Source organism: Lolium perenne, chromosome 7, assembly GCF_019359855.2.
Source record: "Lolium perenne isolate Kyuss_39 chromosome 7, Kyuss_2.0, whole genome shotgun sequence".
NCBI classification, from domain to species: domain Eukaryota; kingdom Viridiplantae; phylum Streptophyta; class Magnoliopsida; order Poales; family Poaceae; genus Lolium; species Lolium perenne.
In genome coordinates, this window is record NC_067250.2 from 295,367,046 (window position 1) to 295,388,169 (window position 21,124).

The window sequence follows — 21,124 nt, forward strand, 5'->3', positions numbered from 1 at the left end:
TGCAGTATGCATAAAATTATTCACACAAGTACATGACGTTTCTAGATTTTTTTTTCCTTTTTGTGTAAGGTGTAGATATGTGATTTATGGGTATCGAATGAATTGCGTAAATGGGTTTCTCAATATAAGCATTTCCCGGAAGAAATCCCTTGTCATCTCCATGTTTTTGTATTGCTCTGCATAAAATGCACTAATCTCCATAAAGCAAGATGCCAAGATTGTTTCTAGTGTAGTGATTATATGTTAAAATAAATGTCCCGTTCGTCTTGCCTTGGGAGATGTTTCTCTATAATTGAGCATTTTTAGACCATAATTCCTCAGAGATTTGCAAGCATTTTTATTTTATTTTGCTACGTGTTTGTAGTTTGAAGTAGTTCCCTAATAAAATTGGGGCTTTTCTCTAGAGTTCAGAATAATAACAAGTCATGATATAGATAGATATATAGATAGACACACATATTAAGATCCGAAGAAATAGCAATCTCTCAATGCTACACCTCACTGTGCACTGTAGTGAGCCTTTTTAGCCAATCAGCTCGCGATGCAGTTTACTATAGTAACAAATGATGAACAGTAATTTTGTTTTTTGGCAGATGTTTTCCGGTAAAAATCTTTAGCTCCAACAACTACCCGAAGACCTCTCTATATATTGTAGAGAGTCTATTTTTAGCCAATCAACTTGCAACACGTCGGCAGTTTGCTACAATAACCATCGATGAACAGTGATTTCGTTTTTTCCCAGAATTTCCCTAGTAATTTTCCTACCGTAATCTGCTAGCAGTATTCGACGTGCTACGATGGTATTCATCAACCCAAACTTGCAGCCTCATTTCCTGATGTAAATCTTTAACTCCAACAACAATTACCCGATGGAAATTATTCAGTAGTAATTCTCCAAATAGTGCATGGTGCGTAATTTTTGACCGGTAATTTTCCAATAGTATTCGGCATGCTTTGGCGCAAGTTCTTCGATGCAAATCTTCAACCTTAATAGTCATTTTCCGGCGGTAATTTCCCAGTATCTCGGCACGGTCCAATGATAATTCTTCAATGGAAACCTTCAACATGAGTACTTATCTTCCACCAGCAATTATTTAGGAGCAAATTTCTCCTTCGCGTAATTTGTGAGCGGCAATTTTCTCAGCAACAGCTCTATACCTCACTAACCAGTAATTCCCCGCTTGCATTTATCTTTCCAGTAATTTTCCAGATGCATATATTTAAAATCCAACGGGCGCGGCGTGCCGACGCGTCAACCTTCCTAGTAGGCATATCTTACATATATATGCCTACTAGGAAAAAATAAAATTACTCATCTTGCGAACACTTTGTTTACGAAACCCGACAAGATATGAGCCGGCATTCTCTGGTTGTTGTAGGAATTGATCAAGGTAATGTACCATTGTCGGATAATCATCGTACATGTAGCACCTGCTCGTGTTAAAAACTAGACCAACCTAGGAGGAACCACCGGTTGTTTTTTCATTAAGGAAAATGATTAGATTCCCCCGGGGGACGGACGTCCCGCAGCCTCCTGCTCGTGCGTGCGACGCGTGTCGCTGGGCCCCACCAAACTGGTCGTCCCCTACCTTCGGATTTCCTCCCGAAATTCCCCAACGCCCTCGCCCGCACATTTACCTCAGAATCCCTCCCTCGCGCGCCAACCCAACCCAATCCCACACCCTCACCACACGCGCGCGTGGGGGCCGGAGCCGCCGACCACGCGCTCCTCCGCCCGCCTAACTATGCGGCACGCGCCCGCCAGGCGCCACCCCCGCCGGCGCCGCGCGCGACTTCCATGAAGAAGGGCGAGCGCGAGAGGCGACCGTCGTCCCCGATATCAGGCCGGGACAGCAAGGACCGGCCGCGGCGGCCGGACGGAGGGATGCGCATCGTGGTGCCGTTGCAGGGGGTGGTGCAGGGCCGGGGCGGCCTCGTGCTCGGCTCCCTCATCCCCTGCGCGCTCTTCTACTTCCTCCAGCTCTACATCAAGCGCAACCGCCCGCCGCCCACCTCGCCGGGATCCCCCTCCTCTGCGGAGGCGGCCTCCTCCAACTCCAACCCCGCCGCCGCGGCGATCCACCGCACCCTCTCGCGCGGCTGATACGTCCCCGACGTATCCATAATTTCTGTCGTTCCATGCTTGTTTTATGACAATACTTACATGTTTTGCTTGCACTTTATGATGATTTCATGCATTTTCCGGAACTAACCTATTAACAAGATGCCACAGTGCCAGTTCCTGTTTTCTGCTGTTTTTGGTTCCAGAAAGGCTGTTCGGGCAATATTCTCGGAATTGGACGAAATCAACGCCAAACCTCCTATTTTCTCCGGAAGGCTCCAGAACACCGAAGAAGAGTCGGAGAGGGGCCAGGGGGCCACCACACCACATGGCGGCGCGGGCCAGGCCTAGGCCGCGCCGGCCTAGGGTGTGGCGCCCCCAGGTGCCCCCCTGCGCCGCCTCTTCGCCTATAAAAGCCCTTTCGACCTAAAAACACCGTACCAATTGACGAAACTCCAGAAAGACTCCAGGGGCGCCGCCGCCATCGCGAAACTCCAATTCGGGGGACAGAACTCTGTTCCGGCACCCTGCCGGAACGGGGAAGTGCCCCCGGAAGCCATCTCCATCAACGCCACCGCCTCCACCATGCTCCGTGAGTAGTTCCCCCATGGACTACGGGTTCTAGCAGTAGCTATGTCGGTATACTCTCCCCCATGTACTTCAATACAATGGTCTCATGAGCTGCCTTACATGATTGAGATTCATCTGATGTAATCGGTGTTGTGTTTGTTGGGATCCGATGGATGATACATTATGATTAGTCTATCTATAAAGTTTGTGAAGTTATTGTTGCTGCAATCTTGTTATTCTTAATGCTTGTCACTAGGGCCCGAGTGGCATGATCTTAGATTTGAGCTCTATACTTGTTGCTTAGATTGTATCTACAAGTTGTATGCACATGTCACTGTCCGGAACCAATGGCCCCGAAGTGACAGAAATCGGGACAACCGGAGGGGATGGTAGTGATGTGAGGATCACATGTTTTCACGGTGTGTTAATGCTTTGCTCCGGTACTCTATTAAAAGGAGTACCTTAATATCCAGTAGTTTCCCTTGAGGCCCGGCTGCCACCGGCTGGTAGGACAAAAGATGTTGTGCAAGTTTCTCATTGCGAGCACGTACGACTATATACGGAAAACATGCCTACATAATTAATAAGCCTGATGTTCTATCTTAATGCTTTGATTCCTATCAATTGCCCAACTGTAATTTGTTCACCCAACACTTGTCACTTATTGGAGAGTTACCACTAGTGTAGATCGCTGGGAACCCCGGTCCATATTTCATCATCAAATACTTGTTCTACATGTCATCATATTACCTCTGTGTTACTATTATTGTTCTTTGTGTTCTTGTTACTACTGCTCTCATATTACTGCTACTTTCACATCACCCCTGTTGCTAGTGCTTTTCCAGGTGCAGCTGAATTGACAACTCAGTTGTTAAGGCTTATAAGTATTCTTTACCTCCCCTTGTGTCGAATCAATAAATTTGGGTTATACTACCCTCGAAGACTATCGCGATCCCCTATACTTGTGGGTTATCAAGACTGTTTTCTGGCGCCGTTGCCGGGGAGGCATAGCTCTACTCATAAGTTCACCTGGGGAGTACACTCTACCTCTCTCTCTGTTTTTATTTTGTTTTATTTTGTTTTGCTTAGTTTACTTTTGTCTAGTTTATTTGAGCTTAGTTTATTTCTGTCTAGTATTACTTTGCTTAGTTTACTTTTGTCTAGTTTATTTCAGTTTTGTTTTATTTTCCTCATATACCCAAAAATCCATAAAAATTTGAAAAACCAAAAAATTAAAAACTGCTGTTATGGGAGAACCTACAACCTACTTGGAGCTTATAGAATGTTATAATAATTATAGGAAATCAAGAGCTGGTGAAGTAATGAGTGCTATGATAGAAAAAGTGAATACAATTGCTAAAATCTTGCTTAAACGCCATGATATAAACTGTTGCTCTCAACAGGATACTAAACATCTTAAATTTCAATGTGGCTTTAGTGAGGAATTTTTAATTAAGAACTATAATCGGAATTGCTATATTCATTATGGGTTCGAAGAGGTAGAACAATTTGTCGTGTTTATGGGAGCCTCTGAGATCGAATCCTTCATGGTTGAGAATTATGAAACTTGTGTTGTTTGTAAGGACCTTAAAGATTATGTCTCTTCTATCCTTAATTGTTGCATAGAATGCTTCGGTAATAATCCTTATATCATTGATTATAAAGAGAGACACATTAATGCACAAGAATGCACTCACAATTTGCAGGAACCAGTGGAAGAAGAAATTGATGAACCTGAAAGCTCATTGGATGAAAAAGAGGAGGAAATTGATGAACCTGAAAGCTCATTGGATGAAAAAGAAGAGGAGAGCGACGAACAAAAGGAGGAAGAATGGATTAGCTACCCATGCCAACCTTCTAATGAGAGTAACTCTTTATCCCTTACACTATTTGATTGTCCTCCATGCTTACCGGAAGAGGTTGAATGTTATGTTCCTGTGGATTCTCTTGAAATAGTACCTATGAGTAATACTTGTGAGAATAATTATGCTACTGTTATTTATGATAATCCATGCTACTTTGATAAATCTTATGATAATGCTTTGTTTGTGCCTGATGTCGAAATGCATGGTACTAAAGAATTTTGCTTGGCGAATGTTTATGATAAAGCTCTAGATGATGGTCCTATGTTACTTGATACTATTAATTGTACTACTAATGAAAATGGGATTGGAGAATTCTTGACTTATTCTATGAGTCCCATATCTCTTGAGATTAATCAACTACCTTGTTATATTATTAATAAAAGTAAGTTTGAAAGTTTTAATTCCACTATTCTTGAACTTGATAAAAATTATGTGTTTGGAAATCATGAAAAGTATGCTGCATGTGATAGCTATATTGTTGAGTTTGTTCATGAAGCTACTGAAAATTATTATGAGAGAGGAAAATATGGTTGTAGAAATTTGCATGGTACTAAAACACCTCTCTATATGCTGAAATTGTTGAAGTTACACTTGTTCTATCTTCTTATGCTTGTCACTTTGTTCTTCATGAATTTATTTGTGTACAAGATTCCTATGCATAGGAAGCATGTTAGACTTAAATGTGTTTTGAATTTGCCTCTTGATGCTCTCTTTTGCTTCCAATACTATTTCTTGCGAGTGCATCATCAAAACTGCTGAGCCCATCTTAATGGCTATAAAGAAAGCAACTTCTTGGGAGATAACCCATGTGTTATTTTGCTACAGTACTTTGTTTTATATTTGTGTCTTGGAAGTTGTTTACTACTGTAGCAACCTCTCCTTATCTTAGTTTTGTGTTTTGTTGTGCCAAGTGAAGCCTCTAATCGAAGGTTGATACTAGATTTGGATTTCTGCGCAGAAACAGATTTCTATCTGTCACGAATCTGGGCTGTTTCCTCTGTAAAAAATTCATAAAAATATGCCAATTTACGTGCGTGTTCCTCAGATATGTACGCAACTTTCATTAGTTTTGAGTTTTCTGATTTGAGCAACGGAAGTATTTTATTAAAATTCGTCTTTACTGGCTGTTCTGTTTTGGCAGATTCTGTCTCTGTTTTTTGCATTGTCTCTTGAGGACTTTAAGCGAGCTTTTCTAGACATAGAGAGCTGTAGCTAATGTTTTATTGAGTTCTTGCAATGTGCCACTACAGGACCAAGGTGGATTCAATTTTTTTGAGTACTAACCCCTCTAATGAAGTTTATGAGAAGTTTGTTGTGAAGGAAGTTTTCAAGGGTCAAGAGAGGAGGATGATATATGATCAAGAAGAGTGAAAAGTCTAAGCTTGGGGATGCCCCCGTGGTTCATCCCTGCATATTTCAAGAAGACTCAAGCGTCTAAGCTTGGGGATGCCCAAGGCATCCCCTTCTTCATCAACTTATCAGGTTCCTCCCCTGAAACTATATTTTTATTCAGTCACATCATATGTGCTTTACTTGGAGCGTCTGTGTGTTTATTTTCGTTTTGTTTTTGTTTGAATAAGATGGATCCTAGCAATCCTTGATTGGGAGAGATACACGCTCCGCTTTTTCATATGAACACTTGTTCTTCGTTTTACTTTTAATATTCAATGAATAAAAGTTGGAAGCTACAATATTTATCTTTATTTGGTTGGGAAAAGAAAATGCCTCATATGTCTTGGATAATTTGATACTTGGCAATTGTTTTGAGCTCTCAAGTAGATCATAAGTTTTTGCATGTAGTTTAAACCTATTAGTGGAGAACTACCGTAAAGCTTGTTAAAATTGGTTTGCATAATTGATCTCTCTTAAGGTCTAGATATTTTCTGGTAAAAGTGTTTGAGCAACAAGGAAGACAGTGTAGAGTATTATAATGCTTGCAATATGTTCTTATGTAAGTTTTGCTGTACCGGTTCATACTTGTGTTTGCTTCAAACAACCTTGCTAGCCTAAACCTTGTACTGAGAGGGAATACTTCTCGTGCATCCAAAAACCTTGAGCCAAAACCCATGCCATTTGTGTCCACCATACCTACCTACTATGTGGTATTTCCTGCCATTCCAAAGTAAATTGCTTGAGTGCTACCTTTAAACAATTCAAAATGCTTCTCAATTTGTGTTAATGTTTTATAGCTCATGAGGAAGTATGTGGTGTTTAGCTTTCAACCTTGTCATTTACTTTTGACGGACTCTCATATGGACTAGTGGCACATCCGCTTATCCAATAATTTTGCAAAAAGAGCTGGCAATGGGATTCCCAGTCCCGAATTAATTAACTTAAATAGACACTCCTCCATGGTTTGTGATTGATGGAAGGCACCCGAAGGATTCGGTTAGCCATGGCTTGTGTAAGCAAAGGTTGGGGGGAGTGTCATCATCATAATAAAACTAAAATAAAAAGGCACTCCTTCATGGTATGAGATTGTTGGCAGGCACCCGAGGATTCGGTTAGCCATGGTTTGTGAAAGAAAGGTTGGAAGGAGTGCCACCCAAAAAAATAAAATAAAATGGGAGCCGCTCTTGAAAGTCCGGTTGGCGAGGTAGTTAGTGTACCCATTACCATTCGTTGACAACAACAAACACCTCTCAAAATTTTACTTTTTATGCTCTCTATATGTTTTCAAAACCAAAGCTCTAGCACAAATATAGCAATCGATGCTTTCCTCTTTGAAGGACCATTCTTTTACTTTTAATGTTGAGTCAGTTCACCTATTTCTCTCCACCTCAAGAAGCAAACACTTGTGTTAACTGTGCATTGATTCTTACATACTTGCATATTTGCATTCATCATATTACTCTATGTTGACAATATCCATGAGATATACATGTTGAAAGTTGAAAGCAACCGCTGAAACTTATATCCTCCTTTGTGTTGCTTCGATGCCTTTACTATGAACTTATTGCTTTATGAGTTAACTCTTGTGCAAGACTTTTGATGCTTGTCTTGAAAGTACTCTCCATGAAAAGTTTTGCTATATGTTATCTACTTGTTAGCAACTATAGATCATTGCCTTGAGTCACTTCATTCATTTCATATGCTTTGTAATAGTATGATCAAGGTTATGTAAGTAGCATGTCACTACAGAAATTATTCTTTTTATCGTTCACCTGCTCGGGACGAGCAGGAACTAAGCTTGGGGATGCTGATACGTCCCCGACGTATCCATAATTTCTGTCGTTCCATGCTTGTTTTATGACAATACTTACATGTTTTGCTTGCACTTTATGATGATTTCATGCATTTTCCGGAACTAACCTATTAACAAGATGCCACGGTGCCGTTCTGTTTTCTGCTGTTTTTGGTTCCGAAAGGCTGTTCGGGCAATATTCTCGGAATTGGACGAAATCAACGCCAAACCTCCTATTTTCTCCGGAAGGCTCCAGAACACCGAAGAAGAGTCGGAGAGGGGCCAGGGGGCCACCACACCACATGGCGGCGCGGGCCAGGCCTAGGCCGCGCCGGCCTAGGGTGTGGCGCCCCCAGGTGCCCCCCTGCGCCGCCTCTTCGCCTATAAAGCCCTTTCGACCTAAAAACACCGTACCAATTGACGAAACTCCAGAAAGACTCCAGGGGCACCGCCGCCATCGCGAAACTCCAATTCGGGGGACAGAACTCTGTTCCGGCACCCTGCCGGAACGGGGAAGTGCCCCCGGAAGCCATCTCCATCAACGCCACCGCCTCCACCATGCTCCGTGAGTAGTTCCCCCATGGACTACGGGTTCTAGCAGTAGCTATGTCGGTATACTCTCCCCCATGTACTTCAATACAATGGTCTCATGAGCTGCCTTACATGATTGAGATTCATCTGATGTAATCGGTGTTGTGTTTGTTGGGATCCGATGGATGATACATTATGATTAGTCTATCTATAAAGTTTGTGAAGTTATTGTTGCTGCAATCTTGTTATTCTTAATGCTTGTCACTAGGGCCCGAGTGGCATGATCTTAGATTTGAGCTCTATACTTGTTGCTTAGATTGTATCTACAAGTTGTATGCACATATCACTGTCCGGAACCAATGGCCCCGAAGTGACAGAAATCGGGACAACCGGAGGGGATGGTAGTGATGTGAGGATCACATGTTTTCACGGTGTGTTAATGCTTTGCTCCGGTACTCTATTAAAAGGAGTACCTTAATATCCAGTAGTTTCCCTTGAGGCCCGGCTGCCACCGGCTGGTAGGACAAAAGATGTTGTGCAAGTTTCTCATTGCGAGCACGTACGACTATATACGGAAAACATGCCTACATAATTAATAAGCCTGATGTTCTATCTTAATGCTTTGATTCCTATCAATTGCCCAACTGTAATTTGTTCACCCAACACTTGTCACTTATTGGAGAGTTACCACTAGTGTAGATCGCTGGGAACCCCGGTCCATATTTCATCATCAAATACTTGTTCTACATGTCATCATATTACCTCTGTGTTACTATTACTGCTGCTGTGTTACTGTTACTACTGCTCTCATATTACTGCTACTTTCACATCACCCCTGTTGCTAGTGCTTTTCCAGGTGCAGCTGAATTGACAACTCAGTTGTTAAGACTTATAAGTATTCTTTACCTCCCCTTGTGTCGAATCAATAAATTTGGGTTATACTACCCTCGAAGACTATCGCGATCCCCTATACTTGTGGGTTATCAGCGGCCTCCCGGCCCTCTCCGCCCGCGGCGCCGTCGCGCGCGCCGGGGACGACGACTCGCTCTACTACGCTGGCCTATGCCGCTGCGGCGACGACCCCTACCACCCGGCCTCCAACCCTTCCGGCGTCATCCAGCGGAGCTTGGAGGAGATCCCGCCGATGGGCGAGGTGCTACGGCGCTGGCGTTACCATCTTTGTTAGGGGTCTGTGATATAATAAAAACACCGATGCTAAGATTATACAATTTTTCGGCTACAATTGTTCTGCTGTTTTGCTAATTTGGTACTGAAAATTTGCTACGATGTCTCCGGCGAGTTCTAAGATCATTTTTGCTATAATACCATATAATTTGTGCTACAAACATTGTGTGATTTTGCTTTAATAGTAAATTATTTTTGCTATGTTATCTCCGGCGATGTCTCCGGTGAGGTCACCGGCAAATTCTCTATCAATGTCTCCAGTGAGGTTGAATTTTAAAAAATGCTGTCTGCTATCTTTTTTTTGCTATAATTATTTTGTTTGTTTTGCTACTTTAGTATAAAATTTTTGCTTCGAGGTCTCCGGCGAAGTCTTCATTAATTTTTCCGATGATATTGGGTTTTGCTACATTAGTATTTTTCTGCTACAATAGCATATTTTTTTGCTACGAGGTCTCCGGCGAGGTCTCCGGCGAGCTCAGCTTTTTTATTTGATTTTTGTGACTGAACCGTTTTTTGCTACAATGTAGCAAAAGCGGATTATTTTTTGCTGCCGGGAGGTGTTTTTTTGCTACATTCAGTAAAACCAGATCTGGCCATCCAAGAAGACCGATCCGACGGCTGGCGACCCGGGGGCTGGGAAATCAGATCCCCGGGGACGCCCAGCAGTTTCCTTTCATTAATTAACACCGGGCCTTTTTCGGAGCTAGGTTGAAAAACCGGTTCGATTCATTCGCTCTAGCTATTTTTCAGTTAACCGACCGGTCAACATTTGTCCGAACCCGAGATTCTGTCAAAAAAAGCCCGAAGTTCTGTCCGTGGCAACTCCCTGTCCCCGCAAACTCCAACCTGACGTGGCACACCTGGCGCGCGTCCACGTAGGCAACCCCACCCCGTCACACGAATGAACCAACAAGCCTAGCCGCCGCCTTCTCTTCTCTCTCCCCTTCCGTCTCTGACTTTTTCCCCAAGCTCAACGCTCCGCCCCGCCGCCCGCCCCGCCGCCCCCGATCTCTCTCCGGAGAGCCATGTCCTGGCGCTGGGCTCTCGCGCGGCGCCTCGCCACGCTCGCCGGCACCAGCACCGCTCCCGGCGCCGGCGCTGCCCAGCCGCGGAGGCTCCTCTCCTCGTCGGGCGCCCTCCTGGGCAGGCGCTTCCCCCCGGCGCCCCAAATCCGGAACGAGGTCCCCTCCTCTCCCTACCATTCCCCTCCTTCCCCGGGCGGCCAGCGTAGCGGGTTCTGGTGGCGCCTCGTTGCGTGGTGCGTGGTCGTGATACTGTTATGCTGAATTGCTGATCGGTCCATGTAGCGCCCGAGCTGCCTGCAATGTGTTTGCGTTTATGCGGAGTAGTGTAGCGCCGCGGGGAAATCCTCTGAGGTCGTCCTCGTGGTTGCAGCGTGTCGGCGTACACACCAATTAGACTTTGCTGACTTTTTTTTGTCATTTTTTGTGGAGTACCAATTTCAGTAAGGTATAGTGAAACTCGTGGACTTGCTGTCTGCCTGTCTGTACTTTTGGTGTGGATTAGTAGGCGGCGGCTTGCAGAGGAGCTACTCTTGTGAGCTCGAGATAGCTACATGGCGCCACCTACCTAATTCGTCATTACTGATGTTTTTTGCATCTGTTTGCTGATTTTAGCAAGCCACTCGTTTACATAGTTAAGCACCGCAAACGGGTAAAGAATTGAGGGGGCAGGAATAGTTAACCCATGGACCTGTTTTCAGTTTCTACTTACTTCTAATGGGGTTTGCCTGCTAGGTGGGTGACCACGTATTATTCAACTGTGGATCCGGTGGTTAGCCTTCTGTTATGCTGATACGTTCTCTACTTTTGGTGTGGATTAGTAGGTGGTGGGTTGCAGAGGAGCTGCTTTCGTGACCGCGCGATGGCTACATGATGCCACCCAATACAAGACTCTCCAAGATGGAGGTTCGAGGGCTGAAGTAGGTGAATCCTTATTTGTTGGGTGATTTTCTTTTGTTCTGCTCATGTGTTTTGTTTATGATATTTGTCATTGTACCTGAAACCAGTAGTTCCCAGCTTAATACAGAAACTGCATGATTATGAATTTAAGTGTCTGAAATGTCACCTGTCTAACAAGAAAAGATGGTATGTAAAGTAGGCTGTTGTAAAACAGAATTCTTAGTTGCTAGTTCCACACATTATCTGCTACATGGGACGCTCCTTGTTTTGCTTATTAACTGCTGCCATTTGATTGTATATCCTTGACATTCTTATGGCTCTCACTTATTTGTGGCATTTTTTGCTGATAGTGTGCCATGTGAATGGCTTCTTACCATCAACGTCAACACTGAAAACCAAGTGGTTTTCCTCTCTTTATTGGATGTTGTTATTTTCCATGTAGCTTGGATTGGTTGTTTACATATCTAAGTAGTACTAATAAATGCAATGCTAGGTTGCCTTATTTTCTCTAGAATGTACGGGAAAGCGGAAAAAAGCGTCGCTTATGCCCGCTAAAGCGCTATGCGGAGGCCTTCCGCATCGATTGCATAAGCGCTTAAGCAGAAAAAAGCGGAAAAAAGAGGGGAAACACACCGCTTATGCACGCTGAAGCGCTAACCGGAAGGCCACTGCACCGATTATGCATAACGCTTTCTTGAACCTTGGAATGTAGACTAAATCAGAATGGAGGGAGTACATAAATTTGGAACATGAATAAACTAATATTTTTCCCTTTTATCAGAGAAAAGTATGTTTGATGTTCCCAGCATGTCGCCACTTATATAGAAGCCGAAGAAAATATTGGCTTTAGTTTGCCTTGGCTATGTGGTTATGCTGTTGGGAAATGAAAGATAAAGCTGATTTAAATTTAATAATAAATAAGCACTGAAAACCTCTTTTGTTATTCCATATGAAAGGTAGTTGTGGAAAGTGTAGCGAATTACTATTCCCTGAAGAGTGAATTTCCTCTTGCTCTCAGGAACGGCAGGATCCATTTGAGTTGGTTGCTGATGAGCTGTCAATTCTTGCAAATAGACTACGGTCTATGGTGGCTGCTGAGGTTAGTACCGGATGAATCCCATTCATCTCAACTCTTTGTTGAAGCTAGGTTGTTGGTGGCACAGTGTTTGGATTCTTCGATTATCTAGTTATCACCACATTGTCAGACATACCGATTTCGCGTAAGTGAACACTTTTTTTTTTTTTTTTTTTTTTTTTTTTTTTTTGCTTTTGCAGGTCCCTAAACTAGCATCAGCTGCTGAATATTTCTTTAAATTGGGAGCTGAGGGAAAAAGATTCCGACCTACGGTAACACATTGATCTCTTCATTTATTTAAGTCAATATTTGCATTATTACAGCATCGTTTCACTCTTTGGTTGTCTCCCTATCCTATCCTGTGCGTTGAATGCAGTGATCTATTATATTGTCAGGTTTTGTTGTTGATGGCATCAGCTCTGAAATTCCCAATATCAGAATCAACAGAAGGTGGAGTTTTCAGTATGTTGGCAAGTACGATGCGCACGCGGCAGCAAAACATTGCCGAGATAACTGAAATGATCCATGTTAGTATGGCGGCTGACCTTCAGATCAGACCCACCATGGCTGTCTTTTAGTTTCTCAAACACTCATCTATTGCAGGTCGCAAGTCTATTGCATGATGATGTTCTGGATGATGCTGACACTAGGCGGGGTGTCACTTCGTTGAATTGCATTATGGGCAACAAGGTATCGCACCACACCATTGCACATGTAGTAAACTAAGTGAATCAACTGGGTCCTTGACACTAAGAACTACAAGTTACTTTAGTAGTTAGCACACAGTGAAAAGATGAACTTCCAAGGAAAATCTCTGTACCACTGTGGGAAGCTTTAGCTGGGCATCATATTTTGAGATTTATATGCTAGGGTGCTACAATCAGAATTGTCTTGGTATCAGTATTCCTGAAATTCTGATGTGTGCAGCTTTCTGTTCTGGCTGGTGACTTCCTCCTGTCTAGGGCATGTGTGGCACTTGCGGCTCTTGGGAATACAGAGGTACATTAATATCATTTATTTATGCAAAGCATAGATTGTTGTACGTATTCTGTATGCTCCTCTAATGATGCGAAAATTAAAGGGGTTATGCTTTATGCTGGTTGTTAGATTGGCGTTTAGGCTTTTGACTCTTTCTGTCACCTCTCTGGATCTCTAGACATTTACTTCTCCTGATAGAAAAAACTACTTTCTCGATATATAAGGGTAAGTAAGTGTTAGCTCCTACCCATACTAAATGTTGGGTGCAGCCTTCTCTCAATCTCTCAGCTCATTCTTAGTGGGCACACACATGAGCAAGGAGAACAGGGGAGAAACTTGCTTGAGCAACAAATGCTCTTTCACTATTATATAGCAACATATGCTACATCTTGGCTTACTACTTACTCTCCATATGGGGTGCCTCTCCTTATATAGAGGCTTTAGGTCGGTGCTACAGTAACCGACCTAGACAACTAATGTCTAGTTGGCTTCTACTAAGCAAAACCAATCTTGGAGATGGCTGGTCAAATCCAACTTGGAGACTGCTAGTCAAAGCCAACTTGGAGATTGCTGCACACAACTCATGTGCCCTGTTCTCACACACAGCAAGCACACAACCTATGTGTGCTATTCACACTACAGCCTGCACTCAACCTACGTATGCAGGTCACACCATGACAAGATTATATTTAGGCTAACAATCACCCCCCTAATCTTGTCATCTTCTTCCTCATCTCCAGGATCTCCTTGTTCAAGGCGACCAACGCCGCAACTTCTTCCTGCCACTTCATCTTGAGACGCACACTTGGCTGCTTGATCCGCACATACCGGCCGAACGCACAACGCGCTCCAACGCGCACAACGCCGCAGGCCTTCAACAGATCACCAACGCGCTCAGACGCACGACGTGGACCGGATACATACAAGCTGGGCACACCCGCCATGGGCACACCTAGCCACCCTGGCTACCCACAAAAGCTAAGAAGCTCAAGGCGGCCTATGCCAAACAGATGGCTCTTCGAGGAGAGACCGGCAGCTCCGATTCTGAAGACGAGCCTCGGAGAGGGGATGCGCAAGACAAGTGCCGAAAAAGGCCTTCACCGGACCGCCCCTCGAAGGTCATCGTACACCGCCCTAGGGCAGCTTCGACTTCGCAGCAAGAGGAGACCACCACGAAGACATTCAGACACGCCGGAACGGAGCCGACTAACATGACCTTGCCGCAACCAAACCTTGGTCACCACCATCGTCGTTGCCTCTCAAGCCTCCACCCCGGAACACCCGAAATGGCCACGTACAACCTAGACGCGGAGCAGTGCCGCCAAGGCCTGCTTGTCCTCTCGCTGAGAGACTGCGGCGTCCTCGATCGCGCCCCAGAGCGATGCCGCCTGCAGGTTCACCTCCATCACCATGGCCCAGTTGGTGTAGTCTCCGCGCTTGAGCATCGGGAAGACGAGGCTCGTACCGCCGCCTCCGCCGCTAGTCATCTCGCGGATCACCTCCCGCTGTACCACGACCTCGCCCCCGCCGTGTCGCACCCTGCTCCGTCCCCGACTTGGCGATCGCCGTCGCTCGTTTGCCGGAGGAGGGGTTGCGGACGCACGCCGCTGCTGGAGAGGTGGTGGTGCCGACATCTCCCAACTTGGTGCTCTAGTGCTGGTATGAGGCCACTGCGCCACGGCCGCCGCAGCCTCCATACTGCTGTGCAACGCCTCCATGCCGCCGTGCGCACGACGTCACAGCGCGCCGCCTCCACATCCGCCGGGCTCGCCACGGATTCACCGCTCGCCATGGCCCCGAACCATGAGGCTCTGATACCAATTGTTAGCTCCTACCCATACTAAATGTTGGGTGCAGCCTTCTCTCAATCTCTCAGCTCATTCTTAGTGGGCACACACATGAGCAAGGAGAACAGGGGAGAAACTTGCTTGAGCAACAAATGCTCTTTCACTATTATATAGCAACATATGCTACATCTTGGCTTACTACTTACTCTCCATATGGGGTGCCTCTCCTTATATAGAGGCTTTAGGTCGGTGCTACAGTAACCGACCTAGACAACTAATGTCTAGTTGGCTTCTACTAAGCAAAACCAATCTTGGAGATGGCTGGTCAAATCCAACTTGGAGACTGCTAGTCAAAGCCAACTTGGAGATTGCTGCACACAACTCATGTGCCCTGTTCTCACACACAGCAAGCACACAACCTATGTGTGCTATTCACACTACAGCCTGCACTCAACCTACGTATGCAGGTCACACCATGACAAGATTATATTTAGGCTAACAGTAAGCATGAAGGTTGAACCAGTTTGTTACTGTATTATTTGTAGTTTGCTCGGGGGATTCTCATTATTTCTTTCACATCATGTTCTAGCTGAAGTCATGTTTCCTACTAATGCCAATCGGTGATCACTGTCCGTTCACCTCCTTTTCCTTCCTGCTGATGAGGCAATTAGATTTGTTGCAAAAACTTGAGATTGTTGTCCTGATTTCTAGCAAAGTTGGGTAGCCTGATTTGTTTTATCATGCGTTGGTCAGTTGGTGTTATTTTATATATCTGTTACAAAACATGAGTAGTTGGCTAGGTTTTTTCCATTCGGAAAGTATTTAGCTAGTTAAATTAGGCTGACAGTCCCATTTCTCAGGGCTCATGTGCCTTGTTTTCCCAGTCCAAGCTTATGCATTCTAATGAATTATCGCTCACAATATTGTCGTTGCCTATTTCCTGTTTCCTAGCTGAGCTCATATTGTATTTCCAGGTTGCCCCTTATATTTGCAGTACTGGCACTGGCATGTTCTCTTTCTTTCAAGTCTTATGTATTACTCTTCTTTCGAGAAAGCGCAAAGGGCCTTTGCGTTTCTTTTCATTGAAAAGATAGAGATTAGTTTACATCCTCCTAGGAGGCAGATCACAATCAAGCTAATTTATGCAGGTGGTATCTCTAATGGCAACTGCTGTGGAACATCTAGTCACTGGTGAAACTATGCAAATTTCAACAAGTAGAGAGCAACGGCGAAGGTTAATTATTTATCTCCGTCATGATTCCAATTGTTCATCACATTTAACAACTAAAACCAAGAGATGCTGGATAAAAATGCTTGGACATATTTTCTTCTTTATTTACTCTATTTACTCCATTTATTTCGATGCCATTGTTTGTTGGTTCTGATATGGTTCTTAAAAATCGTGCAGTATGGAATACTACTTACAGAAGACATACTACAAAACAGCATCATTGATATCAAATAGTTGCAAGGCTGTTGCTGTTCTTACTGGGCACACTGCTGATGTTTCATTGCTTGCATATGAATATGGTCGAAATCTGGTTTGTGAAGGATTTCACAGTTCTCTCTTTTTACCCCGTCTGATGTAATCCTGTAAACGTGGCAGCAACTTAATTAACTCGATATCATTGCAGGGTCTAGCGTTCCAGTTGATCGATGATGTTCTTGATTTCACAGGCACATCTGCTTCACTTGGAAAGGGTTCATTATCTGATATTCGTCATGTAATAACAGCCCTCCTCTTGTTCTTGTTATATTTTATTTGCAAGGTCTTACTATGTGAAATTGCCGTTTGCCTTCTAAGGTTCCAACTACTTAGAATATCGTTTGTCAGCCTTCATTAGGGCATATACACATCGAATTTTGCTGGCCAAATGATGCTACATTGGTTTATAAGCATAGACTGCTTCTTGTCTGACACTAAAACGCATGTTGCCATAATTGCCTTAACCACTGTATCGTACTTGTCACCCTCATGCTGTGTAGATAACAGTACTTCTCACAAAGAAGACTAGCATAATTGTTTCTTCTTTCAGCCATCATTGTATAGCAATAAACTTCACATACTAGAATTTATTGCTTGTAATTAGACAAGAATAATATTCTGAATCATCTTGCTGTAAGAATAATTGTCTATGCGTTGTGTTACAGTTAACAAAGAGCAGTTAACAAAGAGCTTCTTCTATGAAAGTACTAAAAATACTAGTGTCTGTTTATGCTCACCCACTCAATGAATTACCAGTATATCCAGTTAGAAATGTGTCAACCGTGGGCTACATTCTGCTGTTTCTCTTGGTTATGCTCAGCCACACAGGTAGCGCTTGTTTTTTCTGTTACATAATGGCATTCTTGATGCAGGGAATCATTACTGCCCCGATGCTATATGCGATGGAAGAATTCCCACAACTGCATGATGTAATTGACCAGGGTTTTGACAATCCTGCAAATGTTGAGCTCGTGAGTAATTATTTATACCAAGAATGGCTCTGTCTATTTCATTGTTCATTCATTCCACCTATAGGGTAAAACAATATTTACATTGTTTGCATTGTTACACCTCGAGGCATATGCTCATTAGGCTATTGATGCATAAAAGTCATGTTTGTAGACACTAGAGCAGACACTTGTACGAGTTGGAAGACTAGATTTTCAACAAATATAAACCCTATATTTCATGATTTTAGAATTTAATGAAACAACCAGCTGTTTGAATTGTGTTGGCTAACGTAGTAGTCACCATATGATTCATATCCACACGGTGTTGAGAAAAACTGTTTTGACCTGAAAAATTGTTTACACTTGCAAATTACAGGCCCTGGACTACCTCCAGAAGAGCCGGGGCATCGAAAGAACAAAGGAGCTTGCGCAAGAACACGTTAACCTTGCAATCAAAGCCATAGAAGCTCTCCCAGATAGCGATGACGAAGATGTTCTGATTTCAAGGCGTGCTCTTATTGACATCACACAGAGAGTCATCACAAGGACAAAATAGCAAGACCATTCACAGTGTGAAGATAAGGCAGAAATCTGCCACAGGTGTAGTGTTCCGCTTGGAAAATTTTGCACGGTTTCGTGATTGCATTCTTTCCATTGCTGGGTTTTGTGTAACATCGATGAAACTTCAGGATTACAAATTCCTGGGAATCACCCTAGTCGCAGCTGTAGAGCTTTTAGTTACTGGTGGCACAGGATCTGTGTATTAGTTTGGCGTTGGATCACCTGACATAAGCGTGTAACCATATAAATGGGAGTATGTAACATGATATATGAGAACAAAAAGAAACTGCTTCTTGTCGAGAAAGCACGATATTACGTCCGTTAACACAGCAATACTGTTTGTTATCATGAACCAAATCATCTCATTCTTGCAACATTCTGCACTTATGTTCAGTCCTCATAATGAAGCATTGCACTTGGGATCAACGTTGATCTAAATTCTCAAATATGCTCGAATGTCCATGTAACCGTAAACTCAAACAATGAACAGATTGATCAAAATTGGATGTTGTTGAGTTGAGAGACCAAATCTTGGCCTTCAAATCACATTATGTTTCTGCCAGTTCAGTAGACTAGGCCTGACTCCAGAACCTCTCCTTGGCCCACGCAATCGCCTCGTCCACGGCAGCAGCGCCCACGCTGTCAATGTCGCCGTCGTCGTCCACCAGCAGCGGCGCCCGCTCCCTCACCTCCATCATCATCGCCTCCTCCAGCCTGTGCGTCATCACCGCCTCCTCCAACTGGTGCGGCGTCCTCCGCGGTGGCGGGTTGCCGAAGAGCGACGATGACGCGGCCGACGACGGCGAGTAGTACCACCCGTAGTCGGCGGCGCCGGAGCACTCGGTGGTGGCTGAGCTTTCGTCTGCCGGTGGCTGTGCCGCCCTGGCGCCGCGCCGCTGCGTCCGCCGGAAACTGGGGTCGCGGCTGCTGGTCTCCGGGTTCGACGTGAAGCAGCAGAAGCCGCTGCTCGCGCCGCGGTGGTGCCGCGGGGCGGTGGCCGACGAGCTCTCCGCGGCTGCGCCGTTGCCGCTCACTGAGACCGTGCTGCTGCTCTGGTTCGTCCAGTCGCCGCCGTTGCCATAGTAGTAACGGCACGCCGGGTTCGCGGCCGTCGAGCACGTGAAGGTGCTCTGGTACTCCCCCCTCGTCGATGCCGTCGACGGCGGCGACGAGTCGTACCGGCGCGACGGGATCGCGATCGGTCTGCAGAACCATCGCATCGAGCAATGTTAGATCGTCGACATGATCATCGAACAATGCAATGTGCTTGACTGCTTGTGCTGTCAGTGACCAAATGCTTTGCACAATTGCATGCATCCTCTAGTTTACCTGAGCTTAGAGGCGAAAGAGGAGAGGGCGGCGTCGCCGCGGCCGCCGCCGGTGGGCACCGATCGGAAGGCCGAGCGGCCAGAGCCAAACTCGTCGGAGCTGACCACCGACGAGGACTTGGTCGACTTGGACCTCGACCTCGACCGCTGCGCGTGGCGGGTGCGTGCACCGAAGATGTCGTCGAAGAAGCCCTCCTCGGTGGGCACGGCCGCCGGAGGCATCTTACTCCGGCCATCGCGGCGGCAGAAGGCGTCGGTGGCGCCACCATAGGAGTAGTTGTGCGGGTACTGGCCGCCGTGTCCTGCCGCGGCGTGGTAGTCAGCGGCGGTGTCGCCGTAGAAGCTGCTGAGAAGCACAGTGCGCGGCGGGCCGCCGAACACGTCTCGGAAGTCGTCGGGGGCGAGGCTCTTGTGGCCGGCCCCGGCGCCGTGCTGGCCGTCCGACGAGCGCTGCCGTGGTAGCACCGCACCCATCGTGCACCTCCATGACTCGTCCATCGCCGGCCACTGATCGCTGATCACACACTATACTCGTGTGGGAGCTTAGTGCTTCTTGGTGTCAGAAGAGATGGATCTCTTGATTTATACAAGAGACAAAGGCAAGTAGCTTGGAAAGATTGGTGCTTTTGGACCGTTGGATGCGTGTATATATAGTGCGCATTACCACTACGTAGTGTGGGCAGGTACAATTAGTACGGACAAGTACTGATCAGGCTGGCCATAGTGCTAGTATCATAGGTAGTATCATGCATACTAGGCCCACAAAAATGTTGATGTGGCATGTAATTAAGGAGGAGAGATAGGATTAGAGTAACATAGGTGGATACTGTATCATAGCGCACGTTACGAGAAAAGTAAATGCCAAATTGATCTTGTACATAGATTTTCATTGGGATTCTACAAAACAATAAATTTACAAGTTTATGATACTACTCTATAATACTACCCACTACAAAGATAGTATCATAGACAAGTATCATATGCATGATACTAGTATATGATACTATGCACTATGACCAGCCTCTGGTCATAGTCTCCATCCCATTTTAGTGATCTTACAAGTGAATCAATTAACTGCCCGCAAATTACAGCTCCGACACTAGGATATCAATGGTGGATTAGATGCTGGAAATTCACCACTTGTTTTTTTGCAGAAAACAGTGTGGAACAGCGCTGATTAATTTATTTACTGAATCAGAGTACAATTAAATTGTAGTTTGATTGTGCTTGTGGGTGGTCAAATAACATGTTAAAATGGTCAAAAGTTGCATGATAACCACAATCATGCATGGAAGTTTAACACTTTAAACTTTGTACAGTTGTCAGGTAATTTGACAGCTCCTTGTTTCGTGTTGCGTAGCTGTTGTATAAGTATCAGGTAATATAATTGATGCATGCAAGAGGGGAGTAATCAATACATTGTAAGATAATGCTTTATTTGAGGGGGGAGGCATGTGAGATGGGATGATCATATTTTGCCATCCTCTTTGCAGACACAGCATCATGGCGGTTGATCCATTGCCTCCTAAATCCAATCTCCTCACTTTTTTTTCGTACAGAAAATTCCATTGCCTTTTCCACATCAGACATGTCTCCCCTTTATGCTCTTTTTAATTGGTTCTTCATGCTGGTGCTTTGCA

General features: G+C 44.9%; 2 protein-coding genes across 4 annotated transcripts; one reads left to right on the top strand and one right to left on the bottom strand.

Annotated features, from left to right (window-relative positions):
- Positions 1–10,344: 10,344 nt before the first annotated feature.
- Positions 10,345–18,460, top strand: LOC127312155 (solanesyl-diphosphate synthase 1, mitochondrial). 3 transcript variants are annotated; one of them, XM_051342615.2, is made up of 12 exons: positions 10,345–10,578; positions 11,244–11,339; positions 12,338–12,418; positions 12,595–12,666; positions 12,790–12,921; positions 12,998–13,084; positions 13,322–13,393; positions 16,308–16,393; positions 16,568–16,700; positions 16,794–16,883; positions 17,518–17,616; positions 17,972–18,460. In XM_051342615.2, exons 1-12 carry the CDS (start codon positions 10,423–10,425, stop codon positions 18,149–18,151), a joined length of 1,284 nt encoding a protein of 427 aa, XP_051198575.1. In that variant the 5' UTR covers positions 10,345–10,422; the 3' UTR covers positions 18,152–18,460. The 3 variants fall into 3 exon arrangements, with proteins under 3 accessions (XP_051198575.1, XP_051198578.1, XP_051198576.1); XM_051342618.2 differs by having other exon boundaries at positions 10,447–10,578; positions 11,241–11,343; XM_051342616.2 differs by having other exon boundaries at positions 10,447–10,578; positions 11,241–11,339.
- Positions 18,461–18,494: 34 nt separating this feature from the next.
- LOC127312156 (uncharacterized) lies at positions 18,495–20,105 on the bottom strand. The gene is made up of 2 exons (XM_051342619.2): positions 19,486–20,105; positions 18,495–19,359 (listed from the first exon to the last, which is right to left on the bottom strand). Exons 1-2 carry the CDS (start codon positions 19,980–19,982, stop codon positions 18,729–18,731), a joined length of 1,128 nt encoding a protein of 375 aa, XP_051198579.1. The 5' UTR covers positions 19,983–20,105; the 3' UTR covers positions 18,495–18,728.
- Between the last annotated feature and the right edge of the window lie 1,019 nt (positions 20,106–21,124).

Excerpts from the sequence above, each read along its gene's own strand:
- LOC127312155 (XM_051342615.2), top strand. The coding sequence starts at position 10,423 with ATGTCCTGGCGCTGGGCTCTCGCGCGGCGCCTCGCCACGCTCGCCGGC. Across the intron at positions 12,419-12,594 it reads GGTCTATGGTGGCTGCTGAG|GTCCCTAAACTAGCATCAGC; the intron begins GTTAGTACCGGA and ends TTGCTTTTGCAG. Across the intron at positions 17,617-17,971 it reads ATCCTGCAAATGTTGAGCTC|GCCCTGGACTACCTCCAGAA; the intron begins GTGAGTAATTAT and ends TGCAAATTACAG.
- LOC127312156 (XM_051342619.2), bottom strand. The coding sequence starts at position 19,982 with ATGGACGAGTCATGGAGGTGCACGATGGGTGCGGTGCTACCACGGCAG. Across the intron at positions 19,360-19,485 it reads TCTTTCGCCTCTAAGCTCAG|ACCGATCGCGATCCCGTCGC; the intron begins GTAAACTAGAGG and ends ATGGTTCTGCAG.